General features: G+C 37.2%; 4 protein-coding genes across 10 annotated transcripts; 1 reads left to right on the forward strand and 3 right to left on the reverse strand.

The window, feature by feature from the left end:
- Nucleotides 1-201: 201 nt before the first annotated feature.
- Nucleotides 202-5,242, reverse strand: CarT (Carcinine transporter). The gene is made up of 7 exons (XM_030387874.2): nt 5,000-5,242; nt 4,716-4,940; nt 4,450-4,638; nt 4,045-4,303; nt 3,074-3,665; nt 545-943; nt 202-480 (listed from the first exon to the last, which is right to left on the reverse strand). The coding sequence occupies exons 1-7, from the start codon at nt 5,090-5,092 to the stop codon at nt 204-206; spliced, it is 2,034 nt and encodes a 677-aa protein (XP_030243734.1). The 5' UTR covers nt 5,093-5,242; the 3' UTR covers nt 202-203.
- On the reverse strand, nt 5,240-9,007 carry TM9SF2 (transmembrane 9 superfamily protein member 2). Of its 2 annotated transcripts, XM_089258350.1 has the most exons (6): nt 8,862-9,007; nt 8,548-8,723; nt 7,719-7,913; nt 6,675-7,657; nt 6,456-6,615; nt 5,240-6,370 (listed from the first exon to the last, which is right to left on the reverse strand). In XM_089258350.1, the coding sequence occupies exons 2-6, from the start codon at nt 8,704-8,706 to the stop codon at nt 5,867-5,869; spliced, it is 2,001 nt and encodes a 666-aa protein (XP_089114476.1). In that variant the 5' UTR covers nt 8,707-8,723; nt 8,862-9,007; the 3' UTR covers nt 5,240-5,866. The 2 variants fall into 2 exon arrangements, with proteins under 2 accessions (XP_089114476.1, XP_017954376.1); XM_018098887.3 differs by lacking the exon at nt 8,862-9,007 and having other exon boundaries at nt 8,548-8,794.
- A 164-nt stretch (nt 9,008-9,171) lies between these two features.
- Nucleotides 9,172-17,328, forward strand: Fs(2)Ket (Importin subunit beta Fs(2)Ket). 6 transcript variants are annotated; one of them, XM_089258348.1, is made up of 9 exons: nt 9,172-9,454; nt 9,567-9,753; nt 10,164-10,405; nt 10,641-11,669; nt 12,301-13,227; nt 13,286-13,741; nt 14,646-14,789; nt 15,850-15,994; nt 16,055-17,328. In XM_089258348.1, the coding sequence occupies exons 2-6, from the start codon at nt 9,696-9,698 to the stop codon at nt 13,682-13,684; spliced, it is 2,655 nt and encodes an 884-aa protein (XP_089114474.1). In that variant the 5' UTR covers nt 9,172-9,454; nt 9,567-9,695; the 3' UTR covers nt 13,685-13,741; nt 14,646-14,789; nt 15,850-15,994; nt 16,055-17,328. The 6 variants fall into 6 exon arrangements, with proteins under 6 accessions (XP_089114474.1, XP_089114475.1, XP_017954374.1 ...); XM_089258349.1 differs by having other exon boundaries at nt 15,862-15,994; XM_018098885.3 differs by lacking the exons at nt 15,850-15,994; nt 16,055-17,328 and having other exon boundaries at nt 14,646-14,924.
- On the reverse strand, nt 17,310-18,640 carry Amacr (Alpha-methylacyl-CoA racemase). Its single transcript, XM_018098890.3, has 2 exons — nt 18,438-18,640; nt 17,310-18,381 (listed from the first exon to the last, which is right to left on the reverse strand). Exons 1-2 carry the CDS (start codon nt 18,543-18,545, stop codon nt 17,362-17,364), a joined length of 1,128 nt encoding a protein of 375 aa, XP_017954379.1. The 5' UTR covers nt 18,546-18,640; the 3' UTR covers nt 17,310-17,361.
- Nucleotides 18,641-20,599: the final 1,959 nt, after the last annotated feature.

Raw genomic sequence — 20,599 nt, forward strand, 5'->3', positions numbered from 1 at the left:
ATACTTCAAGGACTAAAAAAATTTGAGGACAACTTCAAATGACAATATTAGATCCTATTTTTATGAGTATATGTATCTGCTTTTGGAATTTTTTTTAATTGTTGCTTACAATAAGTCAATAAGTCATCATTGGAGACTATATTTGTATGTAAAATAGACGTTTCGATATATTTAAATATGCATTCATATGCTTTCTGAAGCACTCATATCCAATGTGTAAGCTGCATGGTCCCGTCGTGAGTGCGTTGAGTATCCATTACACTCATCTGGCGGACCAATCGCTTCATCGAAGACCGATGCTGCCTTCCAGTACTGCCACTGTTCGAATTGCTAGTATCGAGTGGTGTGCGCTCATTAATTCGAGGCAGCTGACGTTGGCGACGATTATCCTTTAACTCTAGTTCGACATCGGAAGCATTGGTTGAAGGGCCCCCAAGTACATCCAGGTTTTCATAGGAAGCTGGTGGTGAGTGGATATCACTTTAATGATAATAAAATTGATTACGCAAAATTTAACAATTTTCAAATTAAGAATTAGATTTACCGTTGTGGTTTACATCGGAAGCAATCCTTGAGTTGCCAACCCTTGCCAAACTCTTCACCCTCTTCAATGGTCTGGGGCAAACGATGATGCAAGGTCTCCGGCAACCGCAATCCGGTCAAGCCCCCCAGCATCGAAACAAATCCCATTATTACCAATGGAAGCTTTAAATTTTCTTTACCCAGGTACGTAACGAAGGGTATCACGATAAGTCCCAAGCCTCCTATGTAGCTGGATGCTCCAATGCCTATGCCGCGAACCTGCGTAGGATATAACTCGCCGGCAAATGGGTAAATGATCAAGAATGATGCCGAAAGTAGAGCTTTTGATATGAGATATAATATTAAAGTCTCATCTATGGCATTGTCAGGTAGCATCACAGTTATAACACATGCCACTCCACTATATTGAAGACAAGATGATATATTATTAAATAATAGTTATTCAAATAGAACTAAATACTAAATATATATATATATATATATATATATATATATATATATATATATATATATATATTATATATATATATATATATATATATAAAGAGAGTTGTGTAAAAGTGTTCCTACACTTATAACTTGAGATCTGCTGGACCAATTTTCATGGTTTTTGATTTGTTGGTTTTGTCTCCGCTACGAGTAGGATAGTAGATCTTAAAAATACTAAAAAAATTTGACGAATACTTGCTTTCCACAAAAACACTAAATGGTCATGTGAGCGAGCAATTTTGGCGGTTAAAAATAAAGATGTGGATGACCTTAATTTTATAATTCAAAATAAAATCGTTGGTACTCTGTATTCAATCAAATCTATCGACTGTGTAACAAACGAAGAAGCCACTAATTTTTTACCTAGAAATAATGGATAGGGCAATGCAACGTTTGCCGGGCCAGCTAGTTATATAAAAGGAACTAAAAGACGAGACAGCTAGACTCCTGAACTCATATTAACATTTTCACTGATTTGCTGTAGTACACACACACTCGCTTACTATGGGAACTTAATTGTTTCACATCTTTTCTTGCAAATTTACTATCATATATTAAAATGCATAGGTAAAAGTTAAAGTGCATGTCTCTAGTATTTGAAATACGCCCAATGAAAACTTGGAGCGAGAAAAGGTTGAATTTGTGGCCGGTATACGAAACAAAAGAAACGACTAAGAACGTTGTAGGTGGGCGTTACCAACTACAGAGGGAACTCATTCACATCTTATCAGCAATTTAGTAGCTAAGTTTGGCTCTAATACTGTAGAGAACACAGATTTTTTCGATTTTCCATACCCCTACTGGGCATAGACACCATAAAAAACTTGAGGTCTCGAGCATCAATAGTGTCCAAAATATAGCAAAATCTGAAAAATCATTATATCTGCAGGTCCGATTTGCCACGCCCCTAAAAGTCATAGGCAAAACATTTTTATACTCATTCACAAAAGTGAAATGAGTATATTGGTTTTGTGCAATGTCCGTCTTGCTGTCCGACTGTGCGTATGAACGCAAAATTTTGTCGGCGTTATTCAAGCTAGAGAATTGAAACTTGTATTAAAATTTTCCCGATACGCCTAGCAAATCAGAAAACGCATTTCCCGATATGCCAGAAATCATATTAGTTGAATAGCTAGACAGTTGAAATTTGGAATGCAGATCCGCATCGACCACCCAAAATCACGAGCTATGGCGGATATATCTACGCCCATTGGGGGCGTGGCAAACCGGATAAGACTGTATTTCCTAGAGTTTTTAAGCTAGAACGTTAAAATTTTGCACATGAGCTAATGTTATGATTCTATAAAGATTAATACAAAAATTATATATTTACGCCTTTTAAGGGCGTGCCAAATCGGATCTGAAGATATAGTGATTTTGTTAATTCTGCTATATTTTGTACACGATTGATGCTCAAATTTGGTATATATACTCGGGCTGACCTCCCAAGACGAAAAAGCTTTGTTGAATATATGTCCGCCCACAAGGGGCGTGGCAAAACGCAAAAGTTTGTATCTCCTGAAGTATAAAAGCTAAAAAGCTTAATATTTGGATAGTTAAGTTACTAGTAACCTCCTCTATCGATTCCCCAAATAATATTGTTACGCCTCTTTAGGAGCGTGGCATATTTTTAATTTTTGGAGCGTAACACTCAAATTTTGCAGCTAGGTTACGGTTAGCTTGTTCTATGAGCTGGCCAAAAATGAAGTGTCTCGATGAGAAAATACTGAATTTTCTACAGTATTAGAGCAAAACTTGGCTACCAAATTGCTGATGGGGTGTGATTGAGTATTCCGCAGTCGGTAACGCCCAACCACAACGGTAACGCCCGACTGTTTCGATAGTCATATAGAATCATAACATAGTTATAGAATCATAGCATTAACTCAAGTGCAAAACTTTAACGTTCTATCTTAAAAATTCTAGGATACCGTTTTATCCGATTTGCGTTCATACGGACAGAGGGACGGACAAGACGGACATTGCACAAAACCAATATACTAATTCCCAAATCAAATATCAACAGTCTTGATAGACTTACCCCAATATCATTGATAAGCTTAGAGGCCAACGTCGTCCCCAAGTGTCCATAAAGTACCAACAGCATAAGTAACTTGGAATCTCGACAACTGCCGACAAAAAGAAGCTTACATATTGATTGGTGCCAAGTGATGGTCCATAGTAGCTGAGACCCAAGTAGACGGTCTCGTTGGCGAACCAGCTAAGTGTGATCAAGATTGTCTTTAGACGCATGTTGGGCGTGCGGCATAGATCTAGGAGGCCTACATTAGCCACCTTCTTCTTCTCTTCGCGTAGTTTATCTCGCTGGATTTGAGCCTCTAATTTGCTATGCACTACTTCAGGGAATTGTTGTCCATTGACGCGTGCCATGCGCTCAAGTATTCGCAGCGCCTCTTCCAGACGTCCACGCATGAGAAGCCAACGTGGAGACTCAGGCATTATGAATATGTATAGGAAGTAGGAGTAAAAGGGTAAGGATGTGTAGTATGAGAGACGCACCCAGTCCCGCTCCAGATAGGTAACCAACGAGAGCAGCATTATACCTGACGTATAAAATGTGCACGTCATTACAGTCACAAAAGATCGATACTTCTCGCCTACTAATTCCAGAGCTGCAAAAGAGACATGTAAAAAAGTGGCATATTAATCACTCGGGACCAAAATCCCATACCGAACGGACTATCTGTGGGAAAATATTGATCTGCTTACTTTATTAGTTGATTTTAGCTCCAAACCTAATAAGAAATATAAATGTATTCTTTTTAGGTTTGTCATTTTATTCATATATTTTTTAGTAAATCCTTAGTTAACTGACAATAGGGTTTGTTGCTGTGAAACATTTCAAGAATAAAATGTTCTCAGATTTCCAACTGGTTTAGATTATATACTACATATGTATATGTATATACTACATATTACACCCATTGAATATTATGGAAAACCAGGGAATAATGGTGTACATGTTCGTTATCTGCTCGCAGATCTACTTACAAATGATAAAGGGTATCTGATATACTGCAGGTATAGTCAACCCAACAATCACTCGACTTCCTGCCCATGTCCAAAAGTCCGTGCTCAGCGATGTCATCAAACTGCCCGCCAGAAGTGTAGCCAGGCAGGCGAAGTAAGAGAGTCGCCGGCCTGCTCGATCGTTAAGCAATCCAAACAGATATACACCGACCGGACCTCCACAGTTGAGAGCCGCCAATCCAATCGTGGGATATATGTCTTGATCGCATACCAAATCAAACTGTTAACAAATTTAACGTTATTATTATGCAAGTGTCTGTAATCAGATCAGGGTTCCTGAATGACTAGGAAATGAGTGGCAAAGAGCGGCTCTAAATGGGACTAGATGTAGATTAATTGTAGCTGTGTATATGTTTCTTTAATCACATCAATCACAATCGAGGACCAGACACTGGTCGTGTTGTACTCCCACCCTTGACTACATTTAACCAATGGCCAGCTGCTATTAGGCTCCAGTGTTATAGTACTTTCATCAGTGTATTCAATAGAGTCAAGAAACTGTGTCCAGTTGACGCCATATGTATAACATTTGCTGAATTCCAACTTGTCGTTCTCCTAAGGTTGAATAAAGGTACAAGGGACTTACAAACGGACCTATAACTTAAAACTTAAGTCGGACTGCATGAACTTACCATTTCCTTAGGTATAGCCAAATATTTGCGCTGCTCAAGATCCATTTGAAGAAGCTCCGGAACCCGACACCAATAATCTTCAGGGGTGTCGGCCATGAAGAGTTGGTTGAAAGCACAAAATCCGCATGGTATGCAGGCAGGCAGGCAAATGCCAAAGACGAGAAGCTTCTGGTACTTGCCGAACTCACCAATGACTGGCAGCAAATCATCCAAATCAAAAGCTTCCTAAAACGCTATCCACTGTAGCTTACAATACATATTTCCAGAGCAACGAGGATACTTACATCCACCGACGGTTGCGCCTTGGGCTTGCTATGTTGCTGCAGCTCCGAGAACTCTTCGAACTCATCTTCACTTTCCACAATTTGGCTTGTCATTTGTCTAGTGGATTGAACGCTCTACAATTTCTTGGAATACGTTTAAAGACAATTTCTCCGTTTAGCAGAAGCCCTAAAAATGTCTGTCATATGATGCAATGGGAAGGGTTGCAACCCTTGTGTAAAGTCAATAAGAGAAAGGTAACATTTTCGAATCTGATTTTATGATTTATTTTTTAATTCCAAGTCGGTTTTTTATTACTTTAAACTAGGGTACATACTTTTAAAATATTACACATATCTTTATCCTTGTAATCCAAGCTTCGGTAAAAATTAATTGGCTTTTGTTTTTCAAGAATAAACAAAAGGAAAGGTATATATAATTAAAAATTAATAAATAACGACGGTTAAATGTGTGTTAATTTAATTTATATAATTTTCATTATTTTTGTTTTAAATCTTTTATTTTTCCGAAATACGTTTATATAGAGAATAGGATGTTTATTTGAATGCATGCCAAAAATTGTTTATAAATTGTTTCTTAAACATGTAACTTACACAATGGATTTGCACCCTCTTCTCTCGTATTTTCTGATTTATACTAAATATTATTGCGCGCTTCGGTACTACAACATACTCACATATTTATATACATAAAAATATACATTATGTATTATATAAGTAGTCGTACATTAATAAGATCATTATAATAAACAGAAAACCGGCTGGTCACCCACAGCGCAGAAATCACACACATTAGGCTTAAGTATAAATTGTGGCTACACATAAAAAACACACGAGCACACATATTGTATAAATACTTGATTTATGCGCCTAATCGACCTTGACAACACTATAGATTTTTCGTATGAACCAGAAGCATGCAAAGAAGCCAATTGTGCCGGTTAGCAAAAAGAACAGGAATACCATGATAGCTGTGTAGCCAAAGTAAAGAAACGTCGAAGCGCTGTCCTTAATTGAGAGCTTTGTGAAAAAGTAGTGGCAGCAATATATGAACAAATAAACGGCTGTAAAGCCCGAGGTAAGAAATGATCGCCACCACCAATGATAGTCTTCTGCGCATAGATGAAAATAGCAAAGCAAGATTGTTGTTTCGGAGCATGTGATGACAAGTATCAGGAATACGAGAAAGAGAAATCCGAACATATAGTACATCTGATTTGACCATAACGAACTTAATATAAAGAATAGCTGAATAAAAATGCAGCCAAATGGCAAAACTCCACCCATAACAATACCAGGAATAGGCTGCGTGTAGATTGACTGATCGGGAATTTGACGCGGAATTTGATTGGTGCGCACTGGATGCTCAAGAGACTGCAATAAACATAATAAAAAAATGTTAATGTCTAATATCTTTACGGCAAAACTAAATCAGATAAATTCAATAGATATAACTCACTCGCTTGCGAAAACCAAAGTAGGCACCAACAAAGGTCAAAGGCACTGAGACTCCAAACCACAGGGCCAACAAGGCAATCAGCGTACTGAAAGGCACAGCCCCAGAGCTGCTCTCGCCCCAAAGGACAAGATTCATCACAAAGAAAAGCGAGAAAACGACTCTATAAGGAAAATAATAAAAATTTCATAATTTGTAACTAAAAATCTTGTTGAAATTTACCCTGGGCAAACAAGAGATGTGAGTATGACGTTGCTCTTCCATTTCACACCGCCAAAGCTCTTATAGATTCTAGCTGAAACGTATCCGGCGGGTGTTCCCAACGACACGAACAACACCATAGAACAAGTCATCAAAGCTCCACGATTTGCTGGTGACAAAAAACCAAGACAAGCGAAAGCCAGCGTGACCATAGACATTGCCAACACCTGCACACCGGAGCCAAGGAAAACAGACAGGAGCATTCCTTTACGTGGTGGCCTGAATACATCCCCGTGAACAAGTTTCCATCCGAATTCCTCCTGTGCGTCTTCACCACTGTCCATCTGATTATATCGTGCTATATCTTTGTGCAAAGTTCGCAACATAATCATAGCCACCATACCACTCAGGAAGAGAACAATAACTAACGAGTTGAGTATAGAAAACCATTGAATATTTGTATGCGGCATCGACTCCAAAATATAATCCCAGCGCGAGGACCATTTCACTGAATTATTCAGCACAAATTTCACGGAATATGTATAAACAATTTCCAGAAATACACCATTCTTAAGGGAGCTTTCAGGTATGGCCAACGGCTCTGTGCCCAAACAGTTTGGTTTGCTGGGATCAGCGTGACTCAACGACTTTGGAGTGACCTTGACGGATATAATGCGACCACTACTACCAAAGCCAATACCCCAATCCTCGCGGGCGCCACTGTGATAAGTTATTTCCAGATCCACATGATTGAATGGATAGTAGTGCAAGGTCCGTTTGTATGGTAGGTTGATGGGACAACCATCGCCATCTGGACGAACCAAACAGCCCATTGGGAATCCAATACTGCAGTACTGCTTGCCCGTCTCAAGCTGGTAACACCAGGTAACAGGCATGTTATCTACTATCCAATGATGCTGATAATTAAGACTAATACCCTTTTTAAGTACCATCATTCGCCGATCGCTGTCCGCATCACCACCGGTATAGTTTTTGCGACATGCCTGCAGTCAAAAAAATTTAATTAACAATACGCTACTTAAATATGTAATTTATCCTACTTACCACTTTGCATTCAACATCATCCAAAAACTGTATTTGATAAGGACCAGGGCGTATACGTTCGCCAAACACTACTTGTCCTAAGTTCTCTACAGGAGAGTTTTCCTCTTTCCCAAGACAGAAATCGAAGTGGTGGTACTCAAACGGTAGATTTGATTCCTCAGTATTTAAGCGATTAACATACAAAATGACATCAGACTAAATAATGAAATAGAAAGACGCAACTATATATGAGACCGAATATTCCATTTCGTACTGCTCGAAAAAATAAAAACCAATTTTACATATTTAAGATAACATATTTCTAAGATTTTATAAAATAGACAACTTAACTATACTTCTTAAGTATGTATTACTTCGTTGTAAATAAAAACAAATGTTCCCTAAAGAGAATGATCTGGCTAGAATGGAAAAGAATGATAAACTAAACGAGTGTCTTGTCATATGTGATCTTGCCAACTGAGCTAACAGTCTTATATACATATGTATGTGTGTATATAAACATTAGACATGCATATGTACATATGTATGAACTTTCATGTAAAAGTATACATATGTACATAGTATGAAGTTAATATACATACATACATATGTATGTAGTTTGGATAATGCCAAATAAAACGCTCTACGTCAGCAGACCACCGCGCAGTCCACATAGTTCGAAATGGTATACATACATATGTAATACTCATGGGAATCTTATCACTACTTTGAGTATAGTTTAGAGGAAACGAAACGAACGAGTCCCTTACGATGTACAGAGCTTTTTATAACGCTAAGCACAAGAATTACACATATGTATGTACATACATATGTACATTTACACACATACCTTGCATGTACTGGACACATCCGATTTCCTGCAGTAGTTCACTGGAGCCAGGCCAGGCAAATAAAAGGCTTTACAAATCGTCAACGTGTTGAGCAGTAAGATCACCAGTGCCACTGGAGATGACAGAGCCATGGTGAAACGGCTCCGTGACGGTATCATTCTTGGTGTTTTGACAACTAAAAACGAATACTCAGTCAGGTTCATGCGGATTTACAAAGTTTTACGGTAAAATTTGCTGTAACAACCATCTAGGGATTGTTACCAGAACATTAGCTGTTTCTGCAGTGCTCTCGACAGTGTCTATTTGAGCGTACCTTGCCGAGAACTTGTCAAATTTTGTTTCTTTTTTCGGCGTATTTCTTTCTGATAAACGTCAGCACTATGCAATCGCAAAAACGGCGCTGCCACTTTTAGGCGTGCCAACTCGTCTAAATAACAACAGAGTTTCTTTTATGGAAAAACTTTGTTTTTTAGAAATGTTTTCTTGAAAGCCGAAATATTATATTATGAATAGGCCAATTTATATATCTATAAATCTGTTTGCTTCATATGTGCACTTTTGACTTTACAATTTTTGAAACGCATCAAATTTAAATTCAACTGACAGCTATGAGCAAGCCACGAGTTGCCACCTTTCAAAATGATTGACGCGCAGCAGTTTTCCATGTGGAGTCGAGAATTATTCAGAGCCGGCCTGCTTGTCTTTCTTTTACAATTTACGTTTAGTCAACATAAAACTTCTTGTTTCAAGTTAATTGAAGCTAGACAAATTCAAGTTACATATATTCACAATTAGAGCGAAAGTTTTTCTGGTCCCGCGTTTTTTGACAGTTGGAATAGGCAAAATCGAAATAGCAACACAGCATCAGGAGCGCGCAGACAAAGGGGAAACAGACACGCAAAGTGAGTAAGTATTCTAAGCGAAAAAATCAATTTTAGGAGGACACAGTATTCCCAAAGTGTGCGTTTCATCGTCAATTAATAAAGCAAAAATTAATATTCGTTTACCTATTTGGCAGCTGCTCGGTATTGTCTAATTCACATATACATACACACTAGAAAGCTAAGCGATTACGAAAAAAAAATTCCACCAATTCGCGCCCTAACAGCTTCGGCATTTGCACGGAATCGAAAGTAAGAGCACTAAAATGACTTCGGACATAACACGCCAACTAATTGTTATCTTGGAGAAGACGGTCTCACCAGGTAAATATTAAATATCCTTTAAAGCTGCATGTATGCATATACATATGTACGAAAATTTCAATTAAGGCAAGCACCTACATACATGTACATATATGTACACCAATGCACCTAAGTTTAGTTGCTCAGGGCCAACCAAAAAGCCATTTTGTTATAGGCTCCGACGCAACGTCGGCGGCAGTGACGCGTATGTTGCGCAGGGTTGCAACGTCGAAGTGTATATTTGGTTGCTATACACAATGACATACATATATGTACATACTAACTATATTTATATGTATTAGTGTATGTATATAAATATAATAAATTCATTCATATATTTTTGTAATAATAAAATTTTACTTTATAAACTAATCAAAAAGTAAAACACCATTGTAAACGATTCAGCCTAACCTCAAATTTATTTTTCTTAGACAAAAATGAATTGCTTTCGGCGAAGAACTTCCTGGAGCAGGCTGCCGCCAGCAATCTGACTGAATTTTTAAAGGCGCTATCCAAAATTCTAGTTGATACAACAAATAGCGCTGTAGCGCGCATGGCAGCTGGTCTTCAATTGAAAAATCACTTAACCAGCAAGGATGAGAAGATCAGTCTTCAGTATCAGGAGCGCTGGCACCAGTTTCCTGACGAAGCCCGCGAACTTATAAAAAATAATGTAAGTAACCGTATATATAATTATATAATATAATGTATAAGTTCAACAAAACTTAGTCTGTATTCGTATAGTTTCTGCTTTATAACCAATAAGTATGAATTTTTTAATTTGATAGTGTATTCGGAATAAGTTTTTTAATTACATCTTGTGAAACTTTCTTGTATTTAATATTTAGTACTAACAAATACCTTTACCACTAAGCAAAAGTGTTTAAATTAATGTTATATATTCATAGATACTTGCTGCTTTGGGCACCGAAAACACTCGACCATCATGTGCTGCCCAATGCGTTGCCTATGTAGCTGTCATTGAGTTACCCATCAATCGATGGGGCATTTTAATACAGACGCTTGTCAACAAGGTTGTCCATGAGGGCTCCAGCGAAATGCACCGCGAAGCTGCGCTAGAGGCAATAGGTTATATTTGCCAGGATATCCGATACGGCGTTCTTGAAAATCAATCCAATCAAGTACTTACGGCCATCATACATGGAATGCGCAAGCAGGAGCCCAGTAATCATGTAAGATTGGCTGCCACGACAGCGCTTTACAACTCATTAGAGTTCACAAAGGCAAACTTTGAGAAGGACATGGAGCGAAATTTTATCATGGAAGTAGTGTGTGAGGCAACACAATGCACAGACACACAGATATGTGTTGCTGCCTTGCAATGTTTAGTTAAGATCATGTCGCTGTACTACCAATTCATGGAGCCGTACATGGCCCAAGCACTGTTCCCAATTACTTTGGAGGCCATGAAGTCCGAAAATGATGCAATCGCTCTTCAGGGAATAGAGTTTTGGTCAAATGTAAGCGATGAGGAAATTGATCTTGCCATTGAGAGCCAAGAGGCCACCGACCAGGGCCGTGCGCCGCAACGAGTCTCCAAACATTATGCACGTGGTGCTCTTCAGTTTTTAACTCCGGTTCTAGTTGAGAAACTTACTAACCAAGACGAATGCGACGATGAAGATAACTGGAGTCCGGCTAAAGCTGCCTCAGTATGCTTGATGCTTTTGGCCACATGCTGCGAGGACGAAATTGTGCCGCATGTTTTGCCTTTTATTAAGGAAAATATTGAATCGCCGAATTGGCGCTACCGAGATGCTGCAGTGATGACTTTTGGTGCAGTACTCAATGGCTTAGAACCCAACACGCTTAAACCACTTGTTGAGCAAGCGATGCCCACCCTGATACGCCTTATGTACGATTCCAGTGTAATCGTTCGCGACACAACAGCTTGGACCTTTGGACGGATATGCGATGTGAGTTGAAGCTTATTTATTGCTTTTCCTATACAATAGATTTCTATCGCGTGTTGGTTCAACAGTGCCAAATATTTCTATAAATGATAATATATACTTATTCCTGAGGTGTATGATGTCTGTCCGTATTTAAACTAGAGTTGAGATTTGGAACCTGATAACGACAAATCGGGATATACTATTTCCGGCATCTGATAAGGCCGTTTGGCAATCTCCTAAAGATTTTAAGTTTAATAATTATTCAGATCCCATATAAATATAACTCCACATCCATTAGAGGCGGATCAAACTTATACAAATTATCGTAATACTAAAGTTTAAAAATTAAAATTTGGGCGTGGCAAATCGCAAAAGGTGCTTTTAAAATTTTACGATTATTACAGCAAAAGGTAATGACTATATTACTACTGTTTACGTCCTCTATTCATATGCCAAGTCTTGAAGCGTGGTATATAGGAATGAAATATAATAATAATAATAGAACAACTGTTTTTTGACCATGTATTAAACAATCTGTAGCGCCCGAGAGCATCATTTTACTTGTTATAATATATTTATTTATTTTATTTGTGTATTACACATATACATTGTATATAAATATGTAAATTGCAAAACTCTTTTTACTTATCAGGTTATTCCAGAAGCTGCTATAAACAAAACTTATCTACAAACATTGCTCGAGTGCTTCGTCAAGAGTCTTAAGTCGGAACCCCGTGTGGCTGCCAATGTTTGCTGGGCGTTTATAGGCCTTTCGGATGCTGCTTACGAAGCTGCCGTCACAACCGAAGGAGACACGCCAGAGACGTATGCGCTCTCACCATACTTTGAGTTTATTATCACCCAATTGTTGGAAGCCACTGATCGTTCAGATGGCGCACAGGCCAATTTGCGCAGTGCTGCCTATGAGGCTTTAATGAATATGATAAAGAATTCGCCTCTGGATTGTTATTTGGTTGTCCAGCATACGACGATTGTCATATTAGAGCGTCTTAACCAAGTTATGCAGATGGAGAGTCACATCAGCAACCACAGCGATCGGCACCAGTTTAATGACCTACAATCCCTACTCTGTGCCACTCTGCAGAGCGTGCTACGCAAGGTGCGCGAGGAGGATGCTCCACAAATTTCAGACGCCATTATGACAGCAATTCTGACAATGTTCAGCTCAAGTGCCGGAAAGTCGGGTGGTGTTCAGGAGGACGCTTTCCTGGCCCTCTCTACGCTGGTCGAACTACTTGGCTTTCAATTTGTCAAATACATGCCAGCCTTTAAAGATTTCCTTATCATGGGACTTAAGAATCATCAAGAATATCAAGTATGCTGTGCATCCATTGGACTTACTAGTGATATTTGTCGCGCATTAAAGCACCTAATGGTACCCTACTGCGATGAAATAATTTCCGTATTGATGAGCGATCTCTCCGAGCCCAATCTTCATCGCAGTGTGAAACCACAAATTCTATCTGCCTTTGGCGATATGGCCCTAAGCATTGGGAGCGATTTTCTCAAATATCTAAATGTAGTTATGGACATGTTGCGGGCAGCGTCCGATTTACAGGTGATGTCAATCACATTATTGTTTGAAATGTCTATTAACGGTATTTTTTTTTACCTAGGTGGATTCCAGCAACTACCACATGACAGAGTACATAAATGAATTGCGGGAAAGTGTTCTAGAGGCATACACCGGTATAATTCAAGGTCTTAAAGGAGTCGAGCAAACGGCCAATCCAGATGTGTTCCACATGGAGCCTCATCTGATGCATATAATTTCCTTTATCAAGCGCATTGCCCAAGACGGTGAAGTCTCGGACTTAATGGTGGCAAGTGTCGCTGGATTCATTGGGGATTTATGTACATCTTTTGGTCCACGTCTCTATCCGTTGTTGGATGATGTTGTTATTACACATTTCCTGGCTGAAGGCAAGCGTTCCAAGGGTCAGCGTACCAAAATGCTCTGTACATGGGCGGCCAAGGAGATTAAGAAAATTAACAGTCAAGTTATAGCTCAGTAAAATGGGCTTTTACGTGTTAATCTATTTCCACCCCAATATGTGTACGCAGCCAAACTGGTGAGTAACCCGTTGCACTTAATTGTTCGTAAGAAATAATCAATCAACATTCATTTTATTTTTTTTTTTTGTAACACATTTTTTTTCAGTTCAGTCCGAATTCGAAAATTCTATCTGCAAGTTTGTTTGTCCGATTTATTGTTGCTGTGCGACGCTTAAAATTTAAGACAATTTTGTTTTTAAATTAAATTGTAAGCCAAATCCTGATATGATTATAATATTTATATTGTTATTTTTGTGTGAGATCATTAGTAAATTTGATATTTCCTAAGAAGCGTTATTGCAGCCCAAATAACTACATAGATTAAATAAGCATTATGACAACTTCACATTTAAGCAGCTTATTAGCACAACGATTTCAGTATGACCCAAAAAGAATCCGATTATATACATTACAGAAAAACAAAAAGGGGTGCAAAAAAAAAGAACAAAAATGTTATTCAAAATTATGATCATGTCTCTATGAAATTGTTAATGTAAGGTATAAATCGGTATCAATTTATAACATAACATTAATCCCGATAAAAATCTAAAGCTACATAAAAATACATAGCAATATTGTATACAAATTATCTTACGGCTGCGACATAATTTATAAGAAAATCCTATGTAAGTGAAAAAAGAAAAAAATCAACCAATTAGTTGATTTGCGGGAATGAAACTCTTAGTTATAGACATACATAAAATGGCGTATTCCAAAATGCAACTAGGAGTTTCACTTCCATTGTGTGAGAAAATGTGTAAGAGTATGACTGTGTAAGTCTGCGAGTGCGCAAATATGCGTTTACCAGAATATTTTGGTATGACTGATGACTTATGAATGAACCATATGAATGCCTGTGTACCATGTATGAATTGATTATAAATGAATGATTTATTAATTGCTACTAATCTCCATATCTAGTTACAGTGTGAATCTGAGGTATGTGGATGTCTGAACTGAAACTATATGGTTTGTGATTGAAGTGTTATGAGCGAGAACCACTCCTTATAAATACAAGCACTTTAAATGCGCGCGAGTGTGGCGTGTTGTGTGATATTACTAAATGTAAGTTTTTTCAAGAGATCATTAAGCAAATTTCCAATAAATAAGACGAATGACTAGCTATAAGCGAATTTCAAAATAGACGATATACCAAACACAAATTAATGAACACCAAAAAAGATAAAAAGAAAAGAAAAAGATTTTAAACGGATGCCAATTCGTTATGTATCCTCAATAATAAATAACAAATCCCAATTATGAAGACACAATATGGGAAAAACAATAAATTTAAAGCGATTCAATTTTTATATAGAACATAAAACTGTCATTAATATTATTCAGTCAATATTCAGACCAGGCCTGATTTTCGAATAATTTTAAGTACGAAATCAATATAACACGAATGTGAAATGAAATGAAAAACGAATACAGTAACAACCGAAAAACTACCTGCAACATCATATTGAATTGTATATATATAGTTAAACAAACCAAGAAGCAAAGCACTACTAAACTAACGACAACGGACCAGGGTAACACTACAGTACTTCACTTTACATACATGCGTACATACATACATACATTTAGGAATATATAAACAACATACGAACTATATGACTTTTTAGGACATAACGACACGACGCGAGTTTGTTAATAACTAAACTCACTTTTATCTTATGTATTTCACACGATCACTCATTTATGGACTAAACCGTACAAAAAACACATTTCTGAGCAATTATTTAACAATACATTTAAAGTAAAACAAAACTTTAATGTAAGAAATTCCCGTTTAAAATCTTTTAACAGCTCTCTAATCTTTCTAAGAATTTTAAATATTTTACAATATAGATTGAAAGTAAATCTACATATTTGCGTTAAGCATTCAGTTAGAGTAATTTAAACATAATTCAGCGTTATTTGCATTCATAAGTAACCCAGAGAAACTTGTAATATCTTATTATTTTGAATGATTTTAACTATCACACTGCCGTCCATAAGTAAAATCATTCTGTTCACTTGTAATTCTTAAATAAACCTTTCAATCTATATAACGATTCGTCATAAATTACGTATTTCAACTATTTACACTCAATTCGAATTGCCAAAATAATTAGATTAGAAATACTTTAAGTCTAAAAAACACTGCGGACGGAATTTGCTAATGTGTCCTGGAGGCTTCGATTCCGGACTGCATCATGTATGAGAACTATGTTTGAGAACAAAACACCGGAAGACAATTGGAAATGTATCACACATTGGTGAACGTAAGTTTCATTTGAACGCTTTGCAAATAGAAATGACAACTTTTGTGTATCTTTTTCCAGGTAACACATTTTGAATGATTGATAAACTTGTGCGCATGTGTGATGATGATGATGAAATCTTATGTATTTTAATTGGATGCTTATTTGAGAGTAATGCAGACATTTCGAATCCCAAATTAGCTGACCCTGCACAATTATTGTATATACATCGACATTGTAAAATATGTGCGGTTGGGAGTGCAAGAAAAACGATGACTACTGAATGTGCGTGAATGTGTGCAGATATCATTCCAGATTCACAAATGAATTCAAAAGGTGTAAATTTAAATGGTCGGTCTGCTTTTGTCATTAATATAAAAAAAAAAAAAAATACTGTCGCTGTGTATAGGTATGGTTGGTTAATACAAGAGCGAATATGAACACGTTTACATAAAATTGAATCGTGTTCTATTCAATGAATTTAAACCAGAATGCATCTGTTAAAATGAGCATGTATGTGATTGATGTGTGAATATGTATGTAAAAAGCACCACGCGCAGCAGAGCAATCCAAAATAAAATTCTGGTTGGTAAGAATACAAACCAAGAATAAAATATAAAAAAGAATAACAAATTAGAAGAAAAAAATTACATTGAAAGAGATCAAAACAAAACTAATTGAAACGAAACATATGGTACTGATTTTATACTGAGAACTGAGACTTTCTACTTATACAATACATACGTAAATACTTACAACTACATAAGGACTATAATTAATTACTTTACGCGGGACGTACGATACGAACTAACAGAAAAATAGAAAAATTTACACAACGCAACGTACATAAGCGAATGGTGAAAATGAAAACAATGTCTGTATGCATATTGCAGGTTCATATACATACGTTTACAAGTGCAAATATGTACCTAATACTGAAATGTACGGATGTATCAAATTATTATGACGAGGTTACGCTGACGCGCGGTGCTTGCAACGGGTTATAAATAAAAATAAATATGCTATATATTTAAGTGAGTAATGTGTAACTTCTTTACTGTCATTTACCATAAACGCGTGTTTGCGAATTATGTAGCATGCGTGAAGAGTATGAATCCGAACATAAATAAATTAATCGTCTGGTCAAGCTGTTCTTGAATCGAATAGTATGAATGAATTCATATTATTTCTATACTGCAAAAATGAGAATTATTTTGTAAAAAAAAGTATGTTTAAATTGCGGCTTAAATGATTGATCTTAAGCACTGGATGACTGATAGTTTGTACGTGATGAATAAGAAATGTAATCGTGTTTGTGTGCAAGGAAATAAAAGTATTTTGAATGCAAGAATAAATAGTTATATGGACTTTTATTTACTACTATTTAGCTACAGTTTAGGCCTATTTGGCAATATCAATACTGCTTCCTCCTGCAGTTGGCGCAGTTTCTCAGGTTTTATGTCCAGCTCATCAAGAAAGCTCTTTACATCAAATTGTGTACTCGAGCGTAGTTTACCAGGCGTCCGACTTAAGCGAGGAGCCGGACGGGGCACCGAACTGCCTCCAACTCGCCCAAAAGATTGGCGGGTAGCGTGGTGGTCATGGTTCTGGACCTGCTGCCAATCCACCACAGGATAAACACAAGCATCTATATCTTCGAATATTTCTGACCATTCGGCTTGCGTTTTTGTTAGGAATATATCGGTTAATAGCTGTTTACCTTGGACTTGATGCTCTTCCCCATATTGCGACAATTCTTGAGGCAAATTTAATCGTTCCTTAATCAAACTAAAAAATTGCGGCTCTAATGCGGCCACCGACATAAAAAGACCATCTTTTGTTTCGTAAGTGTCGTAGAAATAAGCGCCGCCATCCAGCAGATTTCTTCCACGCTGTTGCTGGTGACCCCAAATGTCAAGGTTTCTTGACATAAATAGCCAGCTAGCGACATATGCAGCACCATCAACCATTGCTGCATCCACAACCTGACCTTTTCCAGATTTATGACGTTCCAACAATGCTAAACATATTCCCAATGCACACATAACGCTTCCACCAGCAAAATCCGCTAAAAGATTGATAGGTGCCGTTGGTTTCTCATGTTCGCGGCCCAGCATGGAAAGCACCCCAGATACGGCTGCATAATTCAGATCATGCCCGGCACGTGGCGCAAGTCGACCATGTTGTCCAAATCCCGTGAGGCGTGCATAAATTAAACGTGGGTTGGCGGTGCACAATAGTTCAGGGCCCAAATTAAGCTTCTCCATGACTCCGGGACGAAATGGTTCAACTATAACGTCATATTTTCGAGCAAGCTGTTGGATAATCTGCTGACCTAACGTCTTTTTTAGATCAACGACTACCGTGCGCTTACCATGGTGCAGCACATCCAAAGAATTATCCGCTACCTAAAACAATATTGCAAGGTTATACCAACTGCAATCCTATTTCAATGTGTATGTACCTTGTCTATGCGGGTTACGCTTGCACCGAAATCTGCGAGTATCTTGCCACACAATGGCCCAGGAGCTAGTCCCACAAACTCTAAAACCTTTACACCCCCTAATGGCATTTGAAGAACTTTTCACTGACCACTATGCAATGCACTTTGAACAGCTCCATGATCGCCAATGCTAGCACAAAATTACTTATCGGCAGTGTTCTTTAACAGCAGCATAACATACATGAATTTAGCATCACTAACCATCTCTGGTTAGTGATAGCATTTAAATACCACATTTTTAAATTTATACAACCATTTTAAGAAATAGACAAATTTCGGATGTTACTCCTGCTTAAAGAAAGATAGACATTTCCCTATCAAATTTTTTGAATAATAAAAGAAACTTTCCAAAATTTAATCAAATGAGCTTCACTTTAAATAAATTATATTTATTGAATATAAAATATCCAGTAAGCGTTAACAGCTTGAGCTATCGCAAAATGGAATATTTTCGATGGACTACAATTAAAAACATCTTCAGAGTTTCATCTTAATACAAAGAAGGTATAATATCTATAACCGTGAAACTTGGATAGTGCCACAGAGCACTGTTAAAAAAGATAGTGGGTTGCACCACTAACCATAGGACACATCGTTAGCGGTTGCAAAGAGCAGCTCTGATATTTTTAATGTTAACTAACAGATTTGTCAGACGTCACATTTTCAGATTTTGCTCTGGTATCCAGTGGTGCCAGATTTTGACCGACAAAATAGGAACAATTTCTTAAAAATATATATATCTAAAAACAGGCTTAAAAAAGCAAAAAATGTGCACTTATTTTATCTAAGTGGCAGTCTGTAGAGTTGCATAGTTATCGCTGCAACTTATAAGATCAATATATTTTTCTGGCAGTTCGTAATTATGGCATAACGGCGCAATCCATATCTGTACAGATGAAAGGAATATTGTTTATATAATTCAAGCAATTAAATATTTCTTAAAGAAACCTTATATGAATGATTACAATTAATGACTTAATTAATGATAACATTTCTATTGCAAACAAGTAAGAAAGCTCTTTGGAGACTCTAGCTCTAAAAATGTGGGAGATATAATTTTATAACTGATTTTCTATAACGTTTTTATCGATAAAAAATAACGGGATGCGTTAAAGTTTTTTAGTTATAAATTCTATATGCACGCGATATATACGGACATTCTCAAGTCTCTAGCTCTTATATCTTCTGAGATCGACGCGACAGATGGACGGACACACAGACATACGGACAGGGCTAAATCGACTCAGCTTGTCGCCCTGATCAAGAATATATATACCTTGCGGGGTCTGCCACGGATCATTCTGCCTGTTACATACATTTCAACAAAACCATTATACCCTGATTTCCCATTTTCAATGGGTTCAGGGTATAAAAATGCAATTTCATGAAACGAGTTGAATTTGCTAGCATCCCTATATGTCAATACTTCCTACGAAAATTTAATATTATCATTTGTATTTTAGTATTAATTTATGATATTTACCATGGTATATAATGGTAAATCTAATGCTAGGCCAAAGACCTACAAAAAAGTTTAGTTTTGTTCGATTTACTTCTATAGATAGCCAAATAATATAAAATGGTAAAATGAATAAAAGCAAAATATTTAAAGGCTAGATTTCGACAATTTTCCGGGATAGGCTAAAAATAAATAGGCTAAAGTGGCCCACTGCTGTTATCCCGGCTTGTCGAGCGCTTCAGCAGAGATTGCCTAAGTGGTTGAAAACAAAATTAAGAATAGTAAATACCTTAAAAATGGTCAATCACTAATTTTTTTACCATACAATAAAGAATCTAAGTATATACGCGTATAAATTGAGAGGCCTCTCGAAAGCAGCAATGATATGACCAAAATGGCCAATATGCCAGAAAGAATGGTTGATGGACAAGTTAACTGACTTTTTGTCATCAATAAGGTATATTTATCCCAATATACATAGTATCTATACATTCAAGTAAAGTACACATTGAAGCTGTATCAACAAAGGTGCTACTCACACCTGCTGGTATATTAGAAGCATCCAGTGGAATGCAATAAAATTGGTGTATTGGTTGGCGAAAACTGAGCATGATTATGAGTATTGAAGCCTAAGAAAACATATAATCAGCCTGAGTCAGCTCTA

Source organism: Drosophila navojoa, chromosome 3, assembly GCF_054131105.1.
Source record: "Drosophila navojoa isolate 15081-1374.11 chromosome 3, UAZ_NAV_1.0, whole genome shotgun sequence".
NCBI classification, from domain to species: domain Eukaryota; kingdom Metazoa; phylum Arthropoda; class Insecta; order Diptera; family Drosophilidae; genus Drosophila; species Drosophila navojoa.